Source organism: Lycium ferocissimum, chromosome 2 (assembly GCF_029784015.1).
Source record: "Lycium ferocissimum isolate CSIRO_LF1 chromosome 2, AGI_CSIRO_Lferr_CH_V1, whole genome shotgun sequence".
NCBI classification, from domain to species: Eukaryota; Viridiplantae; Streptophyta; class Magnoliopsida; order Solanales; family Solanaceae; genus Lycium; species Lycium ferocissimum.
In genome coordinates this window covers 52,484,233-52,504,115 of record NC_081343.1, presented here as the reverse complement: position 1 = coordinate 52,504,115, position 19,883 = coordinate 52,484,233, and the positions used below count along the sequence as shown (strand labels likewise).

At 33.8% G+C, this 19,883-nt stretch overlaps 1 protein-coding gene across 1 annotated transcript; it reads left to right on the top strand.

Annotated features, from left to right (window-relative positions):
- The first annotated feature begins 8,667 nt into the window (after positions 1-8,667).
- Positions 8,668-12,679, top strand: LOC132044019 (calmodulin-binding receptor kinase CaMRLK). Its single transcript, XM_059434494.1, has 2 exons — positions 8,668-10,291; positions 11,761-12,679. The coding sequence occupies exons 1-2, from the start codon at positions 8,950-8,952 to the stop codon at positions 12,366-12,368; spliced, it is 1,950 nt and encodes a 649-aa protein (XP_059290477.1). The 5' UTR covers positions 8,668-8,949; the 3' UTR covers positions 12,369-12,679.
- The last annotated feature ends 7,204 nt before the right edge of the window (positions 12,680-19,883 follow it).

Genomic DNA, 19,883 nt, shown 5'->3' with positions numbered 1-19,883 from the left:
TATCCGTATTCATAAATTGACTTGTTGTATTCATGAATACAACTATTAAAAAAAGCGAATACATATACACCAGTAATATAAAATACACCAAAAAATTAACAAATATGCCATATTTTTTTGTATGTATATAACAAATATAAGCGAAAAAACTGTATACAACATAGATACACCAAAAAATTAACAAGTACGCCATATTTTTCGGTATGTATACAACAAATACAAGCGAAAAATATTATATACACGATAAATATACAACAAAAACGTTGAAAATCTACATTTTTTCTAGATCGACCGGAAAAATTTTTGGTGACCGGAAAAAATTCCGGTAATACAACAACAACATTTTTTATCGTTTTTACTTCCAACAATGCTCAGATCCTTTATAGATCTGAGCTTTTTTTCATTTTTACTTCTAACAATGCTTAGATCCATCGCTATTTGGTGCTTTTCCGGTGTAGATCTGAGTTTTTTTTTCCCTTGTTGGCGCGGAGAAGAAAGGAAAAAGGATATGGCCGGATAGAACGGGAAAAGGGGAAGGGGTGGCGGTGACGGTGGTGAAAAGGTCACGGCATTTCGCCGAGACTCCGAGTGGGGTGTGGTGGCCGGCGGCGGGGTAGTGGGGAGAAGAGGGGGGAAAGAGATAGGAGAGATGGGTTGGAAGTGAATAGTGGGATGAGTATTCTATTTTTTGTGTGTGTATATATATATATATAGTTACTAAATGGTATTAACACATAAATATTTGCTATGAGAAGTAATTAAATTAAACTATAGCTACTAAATGTCAATACCCACTATTGTTTGTTATATCATGTAGTTATTCCATATTAGAATATGTTCTACAACTGTTTAGTAAAATATCAATCTTTTTATCTTTTGTAATTTATGGACATTTTGGATCACGGCTGATAATTTCCTTTGAATAAAATGAAAATTTAATAAGAAATGTTAGACTACAATTTAAAATTTTGTAAGTTATTGCAAACGTTAGACCATAATCTAATGTTGTATATGAGCAAACGTAAGATCTGGTCTAAAATGTCCAGAAGGGTAAGTTCTTCAACGCTATATTTGCATAATTTTCTTAGAAATAAAGGATAACATTAAAAAAAAAAAAATTGTGTAAATCAGTTGATCCTAAGATGAATATTTTTGTGCGGATTGCCCTTCAAAAGCACTGGTCTTTAATTTTTGCCCCTCAAATTGCTGGTCTTTATTTTTTGTCCTTCGCCTAATACCATGAGGTTAGGGGTTCGAACCCGGGTTCAATCAACAACAACAACAAAAAAAAATCGCAAAGCAAAGTTTCGTAGCAAAATTAGGCCTATTCGGGCAAAAGTTAGGCCTTAAGGTAGAGTTTTATAAAATTCCAACTGAATAAAAAAAAATTGTCTTAATGTAAACCTGCCTTATACCCGAAGGCAAAACTCTGCCGCAAGGTAGAGTTTGCCTTATGCCTGAAGGTAAAACTCTGCCTTAAGTAGAGTTTGCAGTCAAACGCTACTTGATTAGGCAGAGTTTGAGTCAAGCTCTGCCTGATCAGGTAGAGTTTGACTGCAAACGCTACTTAAAACTCTGTCTTGAAGATAGCAAAACTCTGCCTTGCGCATTCAAACTCTACCTTGCGAATTTTTTTAAATGTTTTTATTGAGCGGGGGTTTGAACCAGGAACCAAGGGGTTTTAGCGAAGAACGAAAATTAAAGACCACCAATTTGAGGGTCAAAAATTAAAGACCGTCCCCGATTAGTGGCCCAATAAACTTTTGTAATCTGCAAGGCAGCCCATCCAGACTAGAACCCATTTATACAGAAAATTATAAATGGGCTAATAACAAGAGGATTATTTGCAGTCCGTTCATATAAGCCCACAGAATAATCATTCTTTTGTGCGGAATGTCCTTCAAAGGCACCGGTCTTTAATTTTTGTTCCTCAAATTTGAAATTTTTAATCTTTGTCTTTCGCCTAAACTCATGGGTTCTGGGTTCGAACCCTCGCTCAGCAAAAAAAAATTCGCAAGACAGAAGTTTGTAGCAAAGTTAGGCCTATTCGGGCAAAGTTAGCCTAGTCTTGCAGAAGTTAGGCCTTAAGGCAAAGGTTTGTAAAATTCCAACTAAGTGAAAAAAAAAAAATTAAAAAAAAAGGTGCAAAGCTCTGCTTTGCGATTCCAAACTCTACCTTGCGATTCTTCTTTTAAATTTTTTACTAAGCGAGGTTTGAACCGGAAACCAAGGGATTTTTAGTAAAGGCCAAAAGTTAAGGACCACCAATTTGAGGGACAAAATTTAAGACCAGTGCGTTTGAAGGACAATCGTGCAAATTTGGGTGCTTGACAAACAAACCCAAGAATTCATACTGGGCAGATTCATATACCTAGGCCCAAGCAACAATATACTCGTTTCTTTTTTTTCATTTTTCCATTTAAATTAAGGATCACCTGAAACTTCTAATATAAGTTTTTCAAACTTCTAATCTTTTTCAAGTTTGAATTCTTTGTTCCCGCTCTGTTTCATTTCATTAAGGGAGGAAGTGAATTGGCATATGCATTACCAAGATGACTCCAGTTCTATATTATGGAACCTTAAAATCATTTATGTGGAAACAGATTGACTATCCCTCGTCAAGTTAATCAATGATGAAGATATACAATATCACTTTCTGAAAATATTATTGAAGATATTACAAATATTTGTTGGAAGCCTACAAGGTAAGTAGGTAACCATTAGACATATCTGAAAGGAGGACAAAGCAATGTACCGATTTTCTAGCAAATGATGGGCACAAACATGAAGGAGATTCGCTAATCTGAAAACATGCAATCAAGGATGAGTATCTTCTCCTAACAGAATTAAGCCATGCCAGTTATTGACGATTTTAAATATTTCTAGTTCTTTTCAATGTATCAAAGAAAATTCACAGCAAGTGCTGGCAGTGAAAGTCATGAGTAAAAGATGATATTTTATTATTGCTTAAACAGAACACTTGAAAAAGTTAAGCACATTATAATGACGTCCGATATTTTGAAAAAATTATACCTATGATAGAAACGTATTCTATCAAACACTTTATAATATCTTCCTTTCTAATCCAAACAAAATATTGGCTAAAATGTTTTTCTCTTTCAAGTTTCTTTAGTTGGAATTAGCATATGCACAATTGTTGTACGTTGGAACATGTACACTTAGGGAATGGTGATATTGACTATTAAAAAAGCTATGTGAAAGCTTTGCCAATAACTTAATTACGTTGCTCAATATGCACTCTGAATTGATTACTTAATTTGACCAAAACAAATAGGATTGAGGAGCAGATGCTTATAAATCCCCTCTCAACTCAAAATGGAAAACCTAACTCCAACTTTCTTCAACTTTTCAACTGCAATTCCCCAAATCCAAAGACCAACCCCAACATTATTGCAGGTCAAAAAGGAGAAACTATAAATAAAGCAAGTCAAACATCGAATAGGAAATAGAAAAAGAAAGGAAAATAAAATTTCATCAACCAAGTGGGATAATATTTAGTGATTATGGAAGATGGTTCATTGAAAATGGAAAAGGAGAAAATAATGTTTTCATTTTCACATTCTATATTTCCTCAAATAGTGGTAGTGGTAGGACAAATTGGTCAACAATTGAGGGAGAAATAAAAAGGTTTGGAGAATAGTGATGCTGCTTCACATGAGTTTTCCCTTTAAATGAAGCAAAAGTACATTTTGAGAACTCGACTAGTAAAATGGAATAAATTTAAGAGTTTTACACAGATTGTGCGAAAAAAAATTGCATCATTAGATCACTTATAATGTAAGTACAGATAAATCTCTATGATAACATTAATTGGCAAGCAGATAAAAAAATAACTAATATATTATAATAGTTCAATTACATTGATCATGTAAAATATCTTTACAATGTAATATAATAGAAATCTTTAATTTGATAATGAATTTCTGGAATAAACTGTTGGTATATAAACTAGAAACGTCATTGTGCTCTAGGAGTGTAATATAGTTATAAACTGGACTATCTCTTACTTTAACAAAAAGAAAATGGAAGAAATTGTATACAAAAAGCAAAAGAAAAGTTTGAATAAACTGACTATTGGTACTACTGAAAGCAGCCAAGGGGTCATACTTGTACAACAGCGCAAACTATGAGAGAATTAGCGGCATACAATGCTCTTGAATTTATTAAAAGTACTCTAATTTTATTTTGTTAAAGTATCTGCAGTGACTCCAAATGGGGAATCCACTTTCAGTTAGATGGTTTGGTATATTTGTATTTTTTAATTATAATTCGAAAAATCTTAGTTGTCATTCCATTTGGAGGTTTAGGTTTGGCTTCACACGGGTTAGGTGAAGCCATTAGCTATTCATTATCATTCTCTCGGAAATTAATAATATACGAGGGGCTCGTTTGGTTGGGAAATAATTAATCCCGGGATAAGTTATTTCGGGATTAGTTATTCCACCCTCAAGGTGGGATAAAATAAGGCTACAATCCCGGGATAACTAATCCCGAGATTAGTTATTCCGGATTTTTATTCCAACCAAATATGGGATAAGGAAGCACTAAAATTTTATCCCGAGATTATTTTCGCTTGTCCTTCACACCAAACGACCCCTAGCAGCTTATTCTTATCTAGTTTACAATAAGGCAAAAATGTGGAAATATAATCAATAATTACTCGTTGTAATTCAAGTTAAGTGGACGAATTGCTTCCTTTTGTTCAAATCAATGTCACTTCTTTTGTCATTTTATGTTATACGGTTTACCACTCTATAAATTAAGCCATCATGGACTGATTCACATCAAGCTTATCAAGATTAACAATGATAAACTTGTAAGCATATTACTGAAACTTGTACTTGATATAATGATGAAACTTCTTTGTACGTACATGCACCTAGAGTCAAATTAATTAGGATTTGAAGTTTATAAGTCTGGAATGCTACTGAATTCAGTAATCATTTGAGTTACTGGATTCAAACTTAAACAATTTGTATAATAAGGAGATTTTTAACACTTATATACACGATTTGAGTCAAAGTTGTTGGATTCGGCTTAACGCGTATCTTAGCTTGTATATTCGCCTATGTTTCCATGAAAGTAAAATATAATTTGGAGCATAATCCATTGATTGGAGCGGTCATAGTAAATTTGAAAAATTGAAAGTAGTACTTTTTGCTATTTCTAAAGCATCAACTATTAAAACACGATTAATATTTGAGACTGGATGAAATATTAATTTTTTCCAAAGTTTTCCCCGGGTAGACCGACCTCCATCATATATTTGTTAGTAATATTCAATTCAACTTTTTTGGAGGTTTGGGTATGAACGTAAACATGGGGTTTGTAATTTACAACTACTTGTCCACTAGAGTTTTTTGGTACAACATGAGTTTGATGGAGTCAAGGTCTTTTCTCAAAAAATTGTGGCATGATTATTGTCAGTATATGCTTGACTTGTATTACTTGAATATTCTTTTGTCCATATATTTAACATCCTCTTCCAAGAAATAATCTCGCTGCCTCCTTTGTCAAATAGAGCTGCAGAATAAAAGAAGAATAATGTATTTTTGAAAAGTAGTAGATTCAAGTACTCACGTCTCTGATGATTAATTTGATTATTATTAACTTCAGCAGATATCACATGATCAACATTAACTAATCTTTGTTAAAGTAACACAAGAGAGTGGCGTTGAAGTGAATATAAATTCTTAAGTAATTATTAATTATTAACACCGGAAAAATTTACTCGCACCTAGAATTTATACTAGACGGATAAATGACAGAAAATTCTCACATAAGATTAAGTAATATGTTATTCCACTTTAAATGTAAAACTTAAAATTAAATTAATTTGCTTGGTACTACAGCTAGCTAGGAGCATACAACCAATGCATTTTAACTAAACCCAAAATTTTAGGCATGAAGTATAGATATACATATAAGACTCACGAAATTTAAAAAGTATTAGATTTTGAATCATAATTTTAGTATAATGGATTCAGTATATAACCCAAATATAAAATCAATCAAATTTAAATTTTGGATCCGTGACTTGGAGTATTTTTCACCAATGGCGGAGCCACATGCACCCAAGGGGTGTCGACACCCCTTCGCCGAAAAATTACATTGTGTAAATTCAAAAAAATAACTTTTTTATGTGTATATACTATGTGTTAAACCCCTTAATAACCCCTTAATTTGTATGTGTTAAACCCCTTAATGTGTATATACTATGTGTTAAACCCCTTAATTTGATCGTATATTTATTTTTTTATATTTTGACACCCTTTAATAAAAATTCTAGGTCCGCCACTTTTTCTCACATCCTATCCCTGCCTTGACAAAGAGAAAAACGAACCATGTGAATCCTTAGAAGAGAATACAATATATGATTTCCAAATAAATATTTTTATATAACTCATAATACAGTATGTAAAATTAAGAAATCACTATAAATACATTCTCTTCCGGAGAAATTTACTGCAATCGTCAGTTATAATCTTACCCTTCTTGCATGGAGTAACTTTGGCCTTCTGGTCAACAGAAAGCAGAAGATTAGCCCACAAAATGACAAATAATTGGTACAGAAGGACGTATGACAAAATAAATTCTACCCAATAAGTTCATGTTTGCTTTATTATTTTATTTGGATTATTTTCTTTTGCCTAAAAAATAAACGTATAACTGACTGACGAGAGAATGAATTGACATGGATTAGAAACAGGTCAAACTAGTAGGTTTCTAAGGCACTGTTTTCACCGAACACGCGTTTTAATATTGGAGTTGAAATTTGTTAGGTCATGTGCGACTACTAAATAGTTACTTGCTAAAATACAGGCATAAAGCAATAATACCCTGCTGAATATATTCGAAGTTGTTACGACACCTTTTACATTTTTTTTAAGTCTTATTATCCCTCCTAAACTTATTTAAAACGGTATAATTAACCCCCTAAACGCTGATGCCCACTCTCATATGAGAGTAGCATACACTCTCCTCGCTTACGTATATTTATTTATTTTCTTTTTATTTTTTAATTTTTTCAGCTTATGTGTCAATTTTTTTTTAAAAAAATAAAAAACTGAATTTCTTTTAAAAAATGATTTTTAAAACCCTTTTTAAAAAAAAAATTGAAAATTTGATTTAAAAAAAAAAAACTGAAAACCAGGATTAAAAAAAATTTAAAAACTGAATTTTCTTTAAAAAAAAAAGGTTTTTAAAACCAGTTTTTTTTTTTTTTAAAACCCATTTGATTTTTTTTTTTTTTTTAAAAAACAAAATTGAAAACATGGATTTTTTTAAATTAAAAAACAGAATTTTGTTTAAAAGATGATTTTTAAAAACCTTTTTTTAAAAAAATCTGAAAACTTGATTTTTTTAAACCCCCCCCCCCCCCCCGGGCGCTCTTTAAACAAAAGTAAAAACATGAATTTTATTAAAATATGGAAAAATGGATTTTTTTTAAATATGGAAAACTTGATTATTTTTTTAAAATGTCTTAAAAAATCTTGATTTTCATGATTTCATTTTCTTAGAACACTTTTTTATTTTTGGAAAAATTAATTATTTTTTAAATTGTGGAAAACCCATTTTTAAAAAAGAAAAACTGTTTTTTTCATATGTCAAAAAAAATGTGAAAAAACTGAATTTTTATAAAATTTTGGAAAAATTAATTATTTTTTTAAAATGTGGAAAACCCATTTTTAAAAATAAAATTTGTATATATTTGCTTGTACTCAAAATTTATATTAAATTAAATAATTTAATTTTAACAACTGAAAGTTAAGATTTAACTGCATGTCATTTATTCATACTAAGTGATAAATACGTTTGTGAAAGAATAATAATTTATTATTCATTGATTAAATATAAATATCAAAATAAAAATGCACTAGTTTTACTATAGAGTATAGACATGACAATTTTACTTGATTTGCATCTTTGTAGACGCAATTTCTTTCGGCTTGCCTATCAAATTCAATAGATACCTGCGATCATCGTCAGCTTTTGGCGTGGGCGCGGGGTTGTTGCGGGGTGCGTGGGGGATCTATAATCTCATAGCCAAGATTTGATTTTTAATAGGGTAATTAAGGTTGAAATTTTACTAATGCCGGAATTTCAAACTAATTCCGATCACACGGAGAATCTTAGCAGCCCGGTTGATAGACTACTTCAAATTTAAGCTTATTGGTGCAGATTTAATTTTGTTAAAATATCCCATATTAGTGGTTTAAGGGATGAGTGGACTCCTTATATGGACTTGGACAATCCTCTTCTCATAAGCTAGCTTTTGAAGTTAAGTTAGGTCCAAAATCCATTTCTTTAAATGATATCAGATCAGGACTCATCTCAATTATTGTTTCCACGCACCAGATGTCTAGCCCTGGGCGTGAGGTGGGTGTTAAAATATTATATCGGTGGTTTAAGGAATGAGTGAACTCTCTATATGAACTTTAGAAAAACATCCTCTCATAAACTAGTTTTTGGAGTTGAGTTAGGTTTAAGATTTTTTTTTTAAGGAAGTGTAGTCCATTTCTTTACAAATTTCTTACTCTTATAATCTCCTTCTGTATTCCCCTTCCTACCAATCACACTACTAAAAAAAAAAAAAGTACTAGAGGAGAGAGAGAAAGAGAGGACCTTTAAGAATTTGCTTAATCAAGTGGATGTTTGTAAATTCCATGGTTGAACCCAAAAGGAAGTTTAGGTTCAACAAACCCTCTCACGGGTCCGGGTATATTTGTTCATCTCTCTCTCTCTCTCTCTCTCTCTTTCCTACTAGTATTTCTTATTTCTCTCTCCATATATAAAACCAAATTCTGTCGGACTTATTTACCTCCACTTGAAATTCCCATTCTCCATCTACTCTTATCAAGTCTTTATGGCGTTTGCTTAAACTACTTCCAACTGAAAAACAAAAAGAATCCCAATCTCCACACAAAAATGAAAATCTTCTTCACACTCTTCATCTTCCTTTCTCTATTCACATTCTCAAAATCAGAATCCACTTGCAAAAACAACACAGATTTATCTCTTGTTTCCAAGGCCTTCAACTCTGTTTATGGGTTCAACATCACTTGGTTAAGCTCAAACTGTTCTTCTCCAATAACTGAGATAAAGTTATCTTCAAGAAATCTCACTGGCAGAGTCTCATGGAAGTACTTAAGAAATTTGTCTCATCTTCATACTGTAGATCTCTCAAATAATTCCTTGAAGGGTCCTGTTCATTCTTTATTTTGGTCTATCTCATCTTTGGTTCAAGTCAACCTGTCAAAAAATAAGCTAGGAGGAACAATTGTGGTAACAAGGCCATCAAATATTCAAGGACTTGATCTTTCTTTCAACAGGTTCACCAAATTAGGCTCTGCTTTTTATGTGCCTAATCTTACTTCTCTTGACCTTTCACATAATGATCTCAAGATTTTGCCTTTTTGGTTTACCAACCTAACCAAGCTTGAAATTTTGAGCATTTCTAGCTGTAACATTTATGGCAATCTACCACCCATTTCACATATCAAGTCACTGAAACATTTAGATGTTTCTATCAACCACATGAATGGTAAGTTTCCCAATGATTTCCCCCCTCTTTCTAGTCTTAATTTCTTGAATATCTCATTGAACAACTTCACTGGGCTAATAACCAAAGAACAGTTAGCAAAATTTGGTAACTCTTCTTTTATTCATGCTGGCCTTTTTCAAACCAAGAATTCCTCACAATTCCACATTAAACACAAACCTACCAAACCAATGAACCAAAACACCAAAACAAAAAAGCCCAAATCAAGAAAGAAAGTTCTAATCATAGCCATTTCATCTGCTTCTACATTTCTAATCTTGGCTATAGGGTCAATCATTTTGTGCCTATACAAGAAAAGAAAACAAGTTGCTAGGAAGAACAAATGGCTAATATCAAAACCAATTCAAATACCATTCAGAATGGACAAATCAGGACCATTTTCATTTGAGACAGAATCAGGAAATTTATGGGTTGCTGATATAAAAGAACCAAGTTCAGCACCAGTAGTAATGTTTGAAAAACCATTGATGAACTTGACTTTCAAGGACCTCATAGCAGCAACATCACACTTTGGGAAAGAGTCATTGTTAGCTGAAGGGAGGTGTGGGCCCGTATACAGAGCTGTACTTCCAGGTGACCTCCACGTGGCAATCAAAGTATTGGAACATGCTAGGGAAATAGGCCATGATGATGCTATTGCATTGTTTGAAGAACTCTCCAGGCTTAAGCACCCTAATCTGTTGCCTATCTCTGGTTTCTGCATTGCAGGTACAATTTCTTTTCTACCATTTCAAATTTTATAGTATTAGAGAGGTTTGGTTATTAGAGATTAGAAAAATTAACTTCAATAGTATAAAATTTGATTTTATTTTTGTATTGTGTCTGATTAGTGGCGTACTCATAGCTTTTAGTAATTGAGGTTAATATTCAAGAAGCGAACAAAACGAATAATTCATTATAACAATATTATATTAAAAAGATATAATCTAGTCTAGACTATAAGACACACTACTTAAAATTAAAATCTTTTAGAAGTTGTGTGACTTGAGCCAGAAGATCCATTTCCTTGAGCACAACTTTCCAAGTCTATCAAACCTTCTCCATGTTTCTGATTTAAGTAATGTCAGTGTATACAATAATTTTGATACTATTTTATACCAGACTCAATGACAAACTATAGATGAGTCTCGGGGGTAAACACTTTAAAATCATAACAAACCTTAATTTCATCCAGTCGTCATTTATCTTAAAATCAATCGTAAAATTTAAATATTACTCCATAAAACAGTATCCTAGATGTAATGAGCCAATTTGTGAAGGAAAAATACATACACTACGTAATTAAGTGATTTGTTTATCCTTATATTTCAACTCTGCACTATGAATGGGTGCACTCCCTGTATACGTGGCACTCTCCAAATATGGTACCCCCTTATTTTTTTTTTGTGATATGATATTTAAGAGAAAAAATCTAGAGGTGACCATATTGAATGTATTCACGTGGAGGATGGGAGCAGAAATAGTACAGCCAGTAGAGAGTAGTAATGAGGCAGAAATCTTTGCAACCATAGAAACGTAAGCAGTAGTTATGATTACATACGAGCAGTAAATAGGAATGCGTGAATACTTTGGATGTTAGTACTATGAGTACAAATTCAAGTTAATTATAACTGCTTTTCAATGCTCTTGTAAATTGTGTCCATTTTTACCACAACAAAGTCAAACTTTCAAATCTTATGCCAGATTGGGATTTGAAAACTATTGAACTGTAAACATCATTTATGATAATGCTCTTGGTAAATTGTGCCATTTTTACACGACCAAAGTGAAACTTTAAAATCTTACTACCAGATTGGGAGTTACTACTGTTCAGCCTTATTTATGATTTTGGAAGAATGTCGCACAAATGCTATTCATAAATTAGTTTTTCTTGGAGGCCTTCTCGAATTGGAAAAAAAAAAAAAAAAAAAAAGAACATATTTTTAATGGTAAAATATGTCACCTTTTTAAAGCATTAATGGTTTTCAATTGAAAATGCTTGAAGTTGGAAAATTATTGCATGACATGCATTGATTGATTGTAGCATCAAAGTCCTCGTCAATAATAATTTTGAGGACTCTTCTAGGAACCATAGAAAAATGCTCCATTTGAAAAGAACAAGAACAAGTGTCCCAATTGATTTATCCTTTCAATCAAATCATATTTATAGCTAATTTTAATACTACCCTTTGACGCAGGTAAAGAGAAGTTAGTGTTGTACGAGTTTATGGCCAATGGTGACCTCCACCGATGGCTACACGAGCTTCCAACTGCTGCCACTAACGTGGAAGATTGGACAACTGACACGTGGGAGCTACAAAATGGGTCCCAAATAACATCACCGGGTAAAATGGAATGGCACACGCGCCACCGCATTGCGGTTGGCGTAGCGCGTGGACTAGCCTACCTCCACCACGCGCAGTCAAAGACGGTGGTTCACGGTCATTTGGTACTATCAAATATTTTACTAGCCGATGACTTTGAGCCTCGAATAGCCGATTTTGGATTGAGCCAGAACCGAACCGATGGGTCCAACGAGATGGATGTGTACGATTTTGGAGTCGTATTGGTGGAGCTACTGACAGGGAAAATAGGTTCGGATGACACGATAAAATGGATGAGGAGGCTAGTGAAGGATGGACACGGAGCCGATGCGCTTGACTCGAGGCTAAGACTCGGTGGTGACTCGGTGAGTGAGATGGTTGAGTGCCTCCGAGTCGGGTACTTGTGTACGGCGGAGAATCCTAGCAAACGGCCTAGAATGCAACAAGTATTGGGTTTGCTAAAAGACATACATCCTCACTAATTCGGAACTCATCTGAGTTAACTCGTTACGACTCGGTATACGCAATCTCTAAGAAAACCACTCTCACTGCAGCGCGTGGTTGGCACGAAGAGAAAGACTGGCTGGCAGCATTGAATTATTGTACTCCCATGTGTTTGATTGACCAATGAGAAGTCAACAGTACAAGCCACCTCTCCACTAAGGTTTCCACGTCATCAATGGCATTAATTCACGTGCGGATCACGTGTTTTTTTGTCAGGAAGATGCCCTTCGAAGCGTTGTGAGAGGGACATGTTTTGCTTGCTTGTCTCACTTTATTCTCCTCTTTTTTTTTTTTTTTTAATTACCTTTTTATTTTTGTAATTTTGTATATCAATTTAGAAGGAAAAAAAAAAAAGAGTTTGAACAAAATATTATGGTAAGGCTTGGTTTTGACAGAATTTTTATGTGTTTCTTTGTATTTGAAGTGGAGCAGAGAAGCCAGGGAATCCCACTTATTGCTTGTCTCTTCTAATGGGCAGTAGAATCATCAACTCCTTCAGTTTTCTTTTCTTTTCAATTCCCTTCTTTTTTTTTTTCCTCTTTAATTTAAGCTTTTCTTGTTTGTTTGTTCTTTTCCTTTTCCATTTATTGCTTTATTCCGTTCCATTTTTTTTATAGGAGCAGTCTTTAATTTTTTGCTAAAAAGGACAAAAGGGAGTGATGAGTATCTAATAAAGTGGTTTAGAACAATCTTTTTTAAAAGTGACAGGGTCAATTATTGAACAAATGCAGGTCTCCCATGAGGACTTTTATTTTATTATTTTCATTATATATAACCTTGCACCCTTTGTATGCCACCAAGGCCGCATGGGGTGCATTTAATTTTAAAAATAATACTCCATAATCATGGATTTGAAATATTAGTAGTCAATTTGTAGGCCAAAATTCCACTCCATCAACTAGCACATAATTTTGACTTGTACGCAATGGAAGGCATTATACTAGCAAGAGAGATATTGTTCCTTTTGCTATTACTGACTATTCTATAATTTCTTTAGTAGATGTGTTTACTTCTTGTTATTCGTATAACGGCCGTGAAGAAATCGTTAACAATAAAAGAAGGTGAATAAAAGAGACAATACACAAATTTCTTCCCATTTCCTCGAATTTTCATATTATACACTTAAACTTTACGGGTAACTTGGTGCCCCCGTATTTGTCTAAAATGCCTAATATCACATGAAACGCCGTATAAAGAGTGTATTCTCTTTTTGCTTTTCATTTTGGGTTTCCCTTAGGACTGTTTCAGTCGAGGGAAAGAATTGGGATAAATAAAAATCTCTATGAGTCATATATTCAACGATAACTAAAAATATAGAATTTAAAATCATGATTGAGGGATGGAAGAAATGGAGTAAATTTTCTTTCCATTGGTTATTGTATGTTCCAATGAAGATTTGGAGGGTCTGTTTATTTGGGATGAAAATAATGAGGGAAAAGTATTTAAAAAGCAAAATCAACATGTATGGAAGCTCCATTTTCAATTGTCTCATCACTTTCAAAGGTTTGGTCCCTTAACCTTTTCATTTTTTCTTAGATTTAACATCATCGATGCCCTTGTAAAAAGAAGTAATCAATTAAAGAAGAAGGCAGAAACATCTTTTGCTCCTTATCTTATACATTGGTTTTCCCAACTAAAATTGGAGAAAACGGAGAACAATTTTATCTTTTCTTTTTTTACATGACAACAATGTTAACTTTAAAGTAAGCCAATATGATCAGTAGAAATGTACTACCTAAACTATGGGAAATAAATTTAGCACCGTGAAGAAGGTGGGAGGGATAGGGTTAACTAATAATTAGTGGAGATAGTAGGAGGTGGAGGAATGAGAGTGATTAAATCACTCTAATTCATACCTATATATCTTAGTTGCTCTTAATAAGGTTAAATTAATTGTATTATACATCATACGCATCCATGGGTTTGTTGTTGGAATTCCTATATGGGTAATGCAATGGTTACAATATAAAATGTCTTGAGTCATTCCTTGGTTAAAGTGCTCAGATTCAATGGTCTCACCAAATACATCATTACCAGATGTCCTAATTCATTCCCTTGAATTAAATGGCTCAGATTCAATGACCTCATTTGCTTCGTTCATATTTAATGTGGACTCTTCATTTTCTGAACGTTAGGGGATGTTTATGATCCTAGCCTACCTATATATTTCGGTGGAGACTTCTTTTGAAAACCACCGAAAACACATCTCTTTTTCTACTTCAACGTAACCATTTTCTTCCGATTTCTGGGCAATAGTTTATGCAAACTCCAAACCTCCAGCCACTAGTGCAAGTGTTTGGAAGTGTTGTGGAACTTTGGGGAGCGAACGAGCTAAACGATTTGCACCGTAGTCGGTCCGAAATCGCTTTCAAGGCAGTGGCTTACCACGATGCAGCGGTGATTTGATAAGTTGTTTTTTCTTGTTTTGCTGGTTCTAGATCAATACCGTTTCAAATTTTATCAACATTTGTAACTCAATTAGTTAGGTGTTGAAACCAAATAATACAAGGAACTATTAAATGCCATAGTCGAGGGTTCGAGCCCAGGATATGAAAAAATTCTTGGTAGGGAGCGCCTCCCCCCGAATAGGGCCTATGCGGAGCGAATCCGGATATAATCGAGCTCCAATGCTGATACCGAACACCAGGTGGGAAATAAAAAAAAAATGCCCATAGTCGAGAAAAAGATAATAGTAGTTTTGAACCCTAAGTGATTGGTAAATTTTCTTTGGTCCATGTATATACATGACTCAACATAGTTAACATTCAATTAGTTAAAATGAGTGTTTTTGGTCTTTTCATGTAGAAATATGTTATATTTAACAATTTATAGAACTATACTACAGTCAAATATGGAACAACAATACAAATTTATATGACACATGAGTAATTAAGTGATGAAATAGTAAATAATTATGATAAATTTGTGTATATTCACAAAAAAAATAAAAAATGAATCACAAGTTCATGATTCAATTAATTGAAGGTTTAATGTGCTAAACAAATATCATTGCGACTAAAATCTGAATTTACCAATAACTGGGGATAAAAAATATAATTGATCCTTAGAGGAACTATTGAAATCAACATTGAAAAAGATCTCCTAACTCCCAAGTATTCGGGAGGGCTGGTGAGATCCAACTATACCTTTGAAAATAAAAAAAGAGCTTCCTGTGCTCTCCAAAAAAGAAAATTGGGACACGTTTGGATCTAGAAATAGGAATAGATAAGGGGAAAAGGTAATCCAACGAGCGAATAGAATGGTCCATAAACCAAACAAGAGAACAAAGTGGAAAAGAAGTTAAAACAGTCACTTGTGTGTGATGAACAACGATAAAGAAAGACGGTGATGTTTACATGAAACTGCAACGGAAAAATCAAAGCAACGATGCGTGCCGTGTGGTTTTTTATTTTCTTATTTATTTTTTATATACTACAACAACAACAACAAATTTAATGTAATTCTACAAGTGAGGTATGCGAGACAAAAAACATCAAGATAGCGTGCAAACAAAATTAATAAAAATCTAAGAATAAATAAGAGTATACAAGATAAGCTCGTAAACCTTACCCCTACCTGGTTGTTTTGATCCTCAACTCAAAGAAAGATGTAAAAGAAGGTAGTAGCAACAAGCACAAAAAACATCAAGATAATACAATCTTCGAGGCCAAAGAAACAACAGGTACTAATAAAAATCTAAGAATACGAAAATAAGAGTATACAAGATAACTCTCGTCCGACAACCTACTAACTTTCTACCCTAACTCTCGACCTCCACACCCTCATATACGTTAAAGTTGTTGACTCTACATCGGATGATCGTGTCCCATCGGTGGTGAGTCATCCCAACTATCTTTGCGTGTCATTTTGTCCTACCTAATCACCTCACCCCATTACTTCTTATACCTAACTCTACCCTTGCTCAAGCCCACTACAACCAACCTCTCACACCTCCTTAGCGGGGCATCTGCACATCTCTTCTTCACATGTTCGAGCCATCTCAACCTCATTTCCCGTATCTTATCCTCCATGGGGGTCACTCCCACCGTGGCCTAAATATCTTCATTTCTAATCTTATCTTTTCTTTTTTTTTAAGCGAACCTGTTAGGCACCTGCCTAGGATTAGTTTTTTATCAATAATAAAAGCAAACATCAAAGAGAAGAAAGAGACAAGCAAATTAGGAGGCTAGACCTTACCTTTACTAATCCTAAGAACCACATAACCTTTGGTAACGAATCTCTACTACTTAAAAAGCATGAAGAAAATAAGAACTAGAGAAAACTAGATATTCTATGATGATCACGATCAATCCCGAGTTTATAATACACTCGTGATGATATTACAAAGGAGGATGCTTAAATAATGCAAAAATATAAAAGTATATCAAGAATAAAGTTGAGTTATCAAAATCCGTTGCAAACTTAGCGGCAATCAATGAGATTCAAACTTCATTTTATATATGTATGAACTTAAAAATATAACTTGCCCATCTAAAGTAACCTGAAGTATTTTCTTTTTGTCTTCTTCTTCAAATTTGTCCAATAACACTTGATAGTTCATCACTTCTTGAATTTATTGGATCTTGTTAAAGTTGTTGACTTACGATGATTTTGCTTGGTGAAGAAATCACTTTCCGTAGTGGAAGCAAGCGATCGATCGTTGTAGGAATCAATCGCATCACTAACATCGGTAGGTGTCTTGGAAAAAATTCCTCAGTCACCTTACCATCCCAACTATGCTGCCTTCTATGTGTCTTTTGTTTACTTTTGTTGCTTCCCCTTCTTTGTTTCCTAGCCCATCCTTGGCTACCTTATCAAAGCATATGTCCAGCATATCATCCTCATCATCCCCATCGCACAAGTCATCGCCTAAGTCAATATCATCTGTCGTAGTTGGATTAAGTCCTAAAACTACAGTGTCTGGCTCATGGCTCTTTATCAATACTCCCATATCCTTTGTGGTACTGACGAAGCTCTTCTTAGAATTACCAATTGCATTCAACGTATCCATATCATGCGAAACAAGAGCATGAAGGATATCTTTATTAGTCAAGAAGTATATCTTTATTAGTCAAGCTTACTTTTGTAGCGCTTAAATTAGAAGAAGTACATGTTACTGCCATAGATGAATTTGTCTTACTTCAAGGCACAAATGCAGTGAGAGAAAGGAGCTTGAGGACTTAACTTACCCTACGAGGTGAAGTAATATGCTCCTCTTCCTACGTTATATATATATATATATATATATATATATAACTAAATTTGCCCACCTAGGAGCACTCGTTTCCCCTTGTTTTTCCGTAGAATTCAAGAACTCAATCCCTTGATAATCAATATTTTTCTTCATACAATGATCCAGCAAAACATATTGAGTTGGTCGAATTAAATTAGGATCAACGCACAACTGAACATTCCTAGTCGCACCCTTTTCCCCACTTAACGAATTACTTCGACTAGCCGAGGAAACAATACGCTTCCAACAAATTTTTTGTTTGCAATCACGGTCCAATTTCTAGACGCATTATCTTCTTTTTATATATATATATATATATATTAAAGCCGGATTTTATATATATATATATATATATATAAATAAAGTCACCGTGTTTTCGAAGCAAACTTCTTGAGACCACGAGAATTTTCAAATTTGCAAATTAGTAGATTTCTTAGTTGTTAGCTACTACGAGCTTCCTTGTTCATCGTCTGATCGTCCAAAGAAAATTGGCCTTACTCTATGCAGAATTTTCAGCGCCATGACGACATCACCCGTAGCGATTAGTTGTAGCGCTCTTTGTCATCAACAAGCGCTATTTATCATTTTAAAAAATCAATAGTCAGGATTCTTGACAGAGAGAGAGGAGATAGCAACACATCAACCACAACTCTTGGTGTTTCCCCAATTTTATCGACGTTACTAGCTCTTAATTGTTGCCCGAAATAATCAGTAGGAGCAATCTTATCTCTTCTATTATGCCAATACATCCATCTCAGCATCCTCTCTGTAACTCTCTCATCTCTTCACCGGATACGCCTGGGTTTTGCTTTCGACTAGTCAACACGCATCAATTTTATGTTTGGGATTGTTTGGCAATGTAACATATATGCCTCTTAACCTAACCACGAAGAGTATTTCCTCCGGATTGACCTAAGCGGTTGGAAACCGTAGAACTTACATTTAAGTCTTCAAAGACATTCTTTTCCAAGCCTGGTCACACGTACCCCATCCGTATGCCAGCCTCCATTTGATCAACCCGCCAAATACATGAATACGATGTTGTGACATCCTTTAACCAATCTCCACAAACATTACCTTAGATTACTGACTCCATGTACTTGAAACTTCCTTTGTCCGCGTCCGCTTCATGAGTCACATCACTTAATACAAAATCAAAACATACCTTTCCTTTAGATAAAAATTGCACTCCCTAAGTATTATTTTGATCTATGTCCTCTCTCTCTCTATGTTACCAATTTTCGCTCAACTGTTGGAAATATTTTGACTATCTTTTGTTTTTTACATTTAACGACGGAATAGGACGGATTTTAAAATCCGTCGCTAAATAATAATACATTGATTTCTTTTAATAGTTAATAAACATATATATATTTTCAACCTTGATATTTACGTTAACGCCAAATTAAAAATAAAATTTGTCGCGTCTCGCTGTAGTAAATTTAAGGCTCGTCAATTATTAGTAAATCGCTAATCCGTCTGCTATATATTATCCGAGAAAACATGCATCATGACACCTCCCCTTGAATGTGTTGCGTTAGTACATCCATCACCAATGCAAATAACAATTGGCTAAGAGCGAATACCTGGTGCAACCTCATCACGACTGAGATGTATATATAGGTATAATATTAGAATGAGACGGACTTACATGTGTACATGAAGTCATGGACATTGATAATTTATATAACTAATTATATTTTGTTCGGAATTGAGGTGCAATTATAATGATTCTTATTTTGATACCTATTTTACAACTTAAGACGGAAACAGTGATACAGTTGTACATTCAATACAGCTTATTTGCTTTCACTCACTTTTGCTTATGTGAAAATTTGTTAATACTTTCTTTCGTTACTTCCCTTGCTAGAAAGTTCATTTGTATCTGTTGTTTGTTGATGCTCTATGACACACTTTCAATATCTCAACATTGTTTTTTTTAAGTTCACTTATATTTTCTGTAAAAATTTTAAACACCAAAAGATTGATGGACAAGAAAAAAGGTAAATCCTCATCAGAAGAGTTAACAAGAAAACCTAGGGAGAAAGAAAACAAGTTGATGGACATACGCTTTGGAAATATCCTATGGCAGAGTCGATGATAGGACCTCCAGTATAACTAAATTGAAACAAAGAAAATTAGCATAATCTTTATGCCAAAAAGTAGGGATGCATTGTTCGATCTGATTGATTTTTATATTGCAGATTTAAACTCCCATTTTTAAAGCGAAAAATTCATGGGTTTATTCTGAATTAGTTTA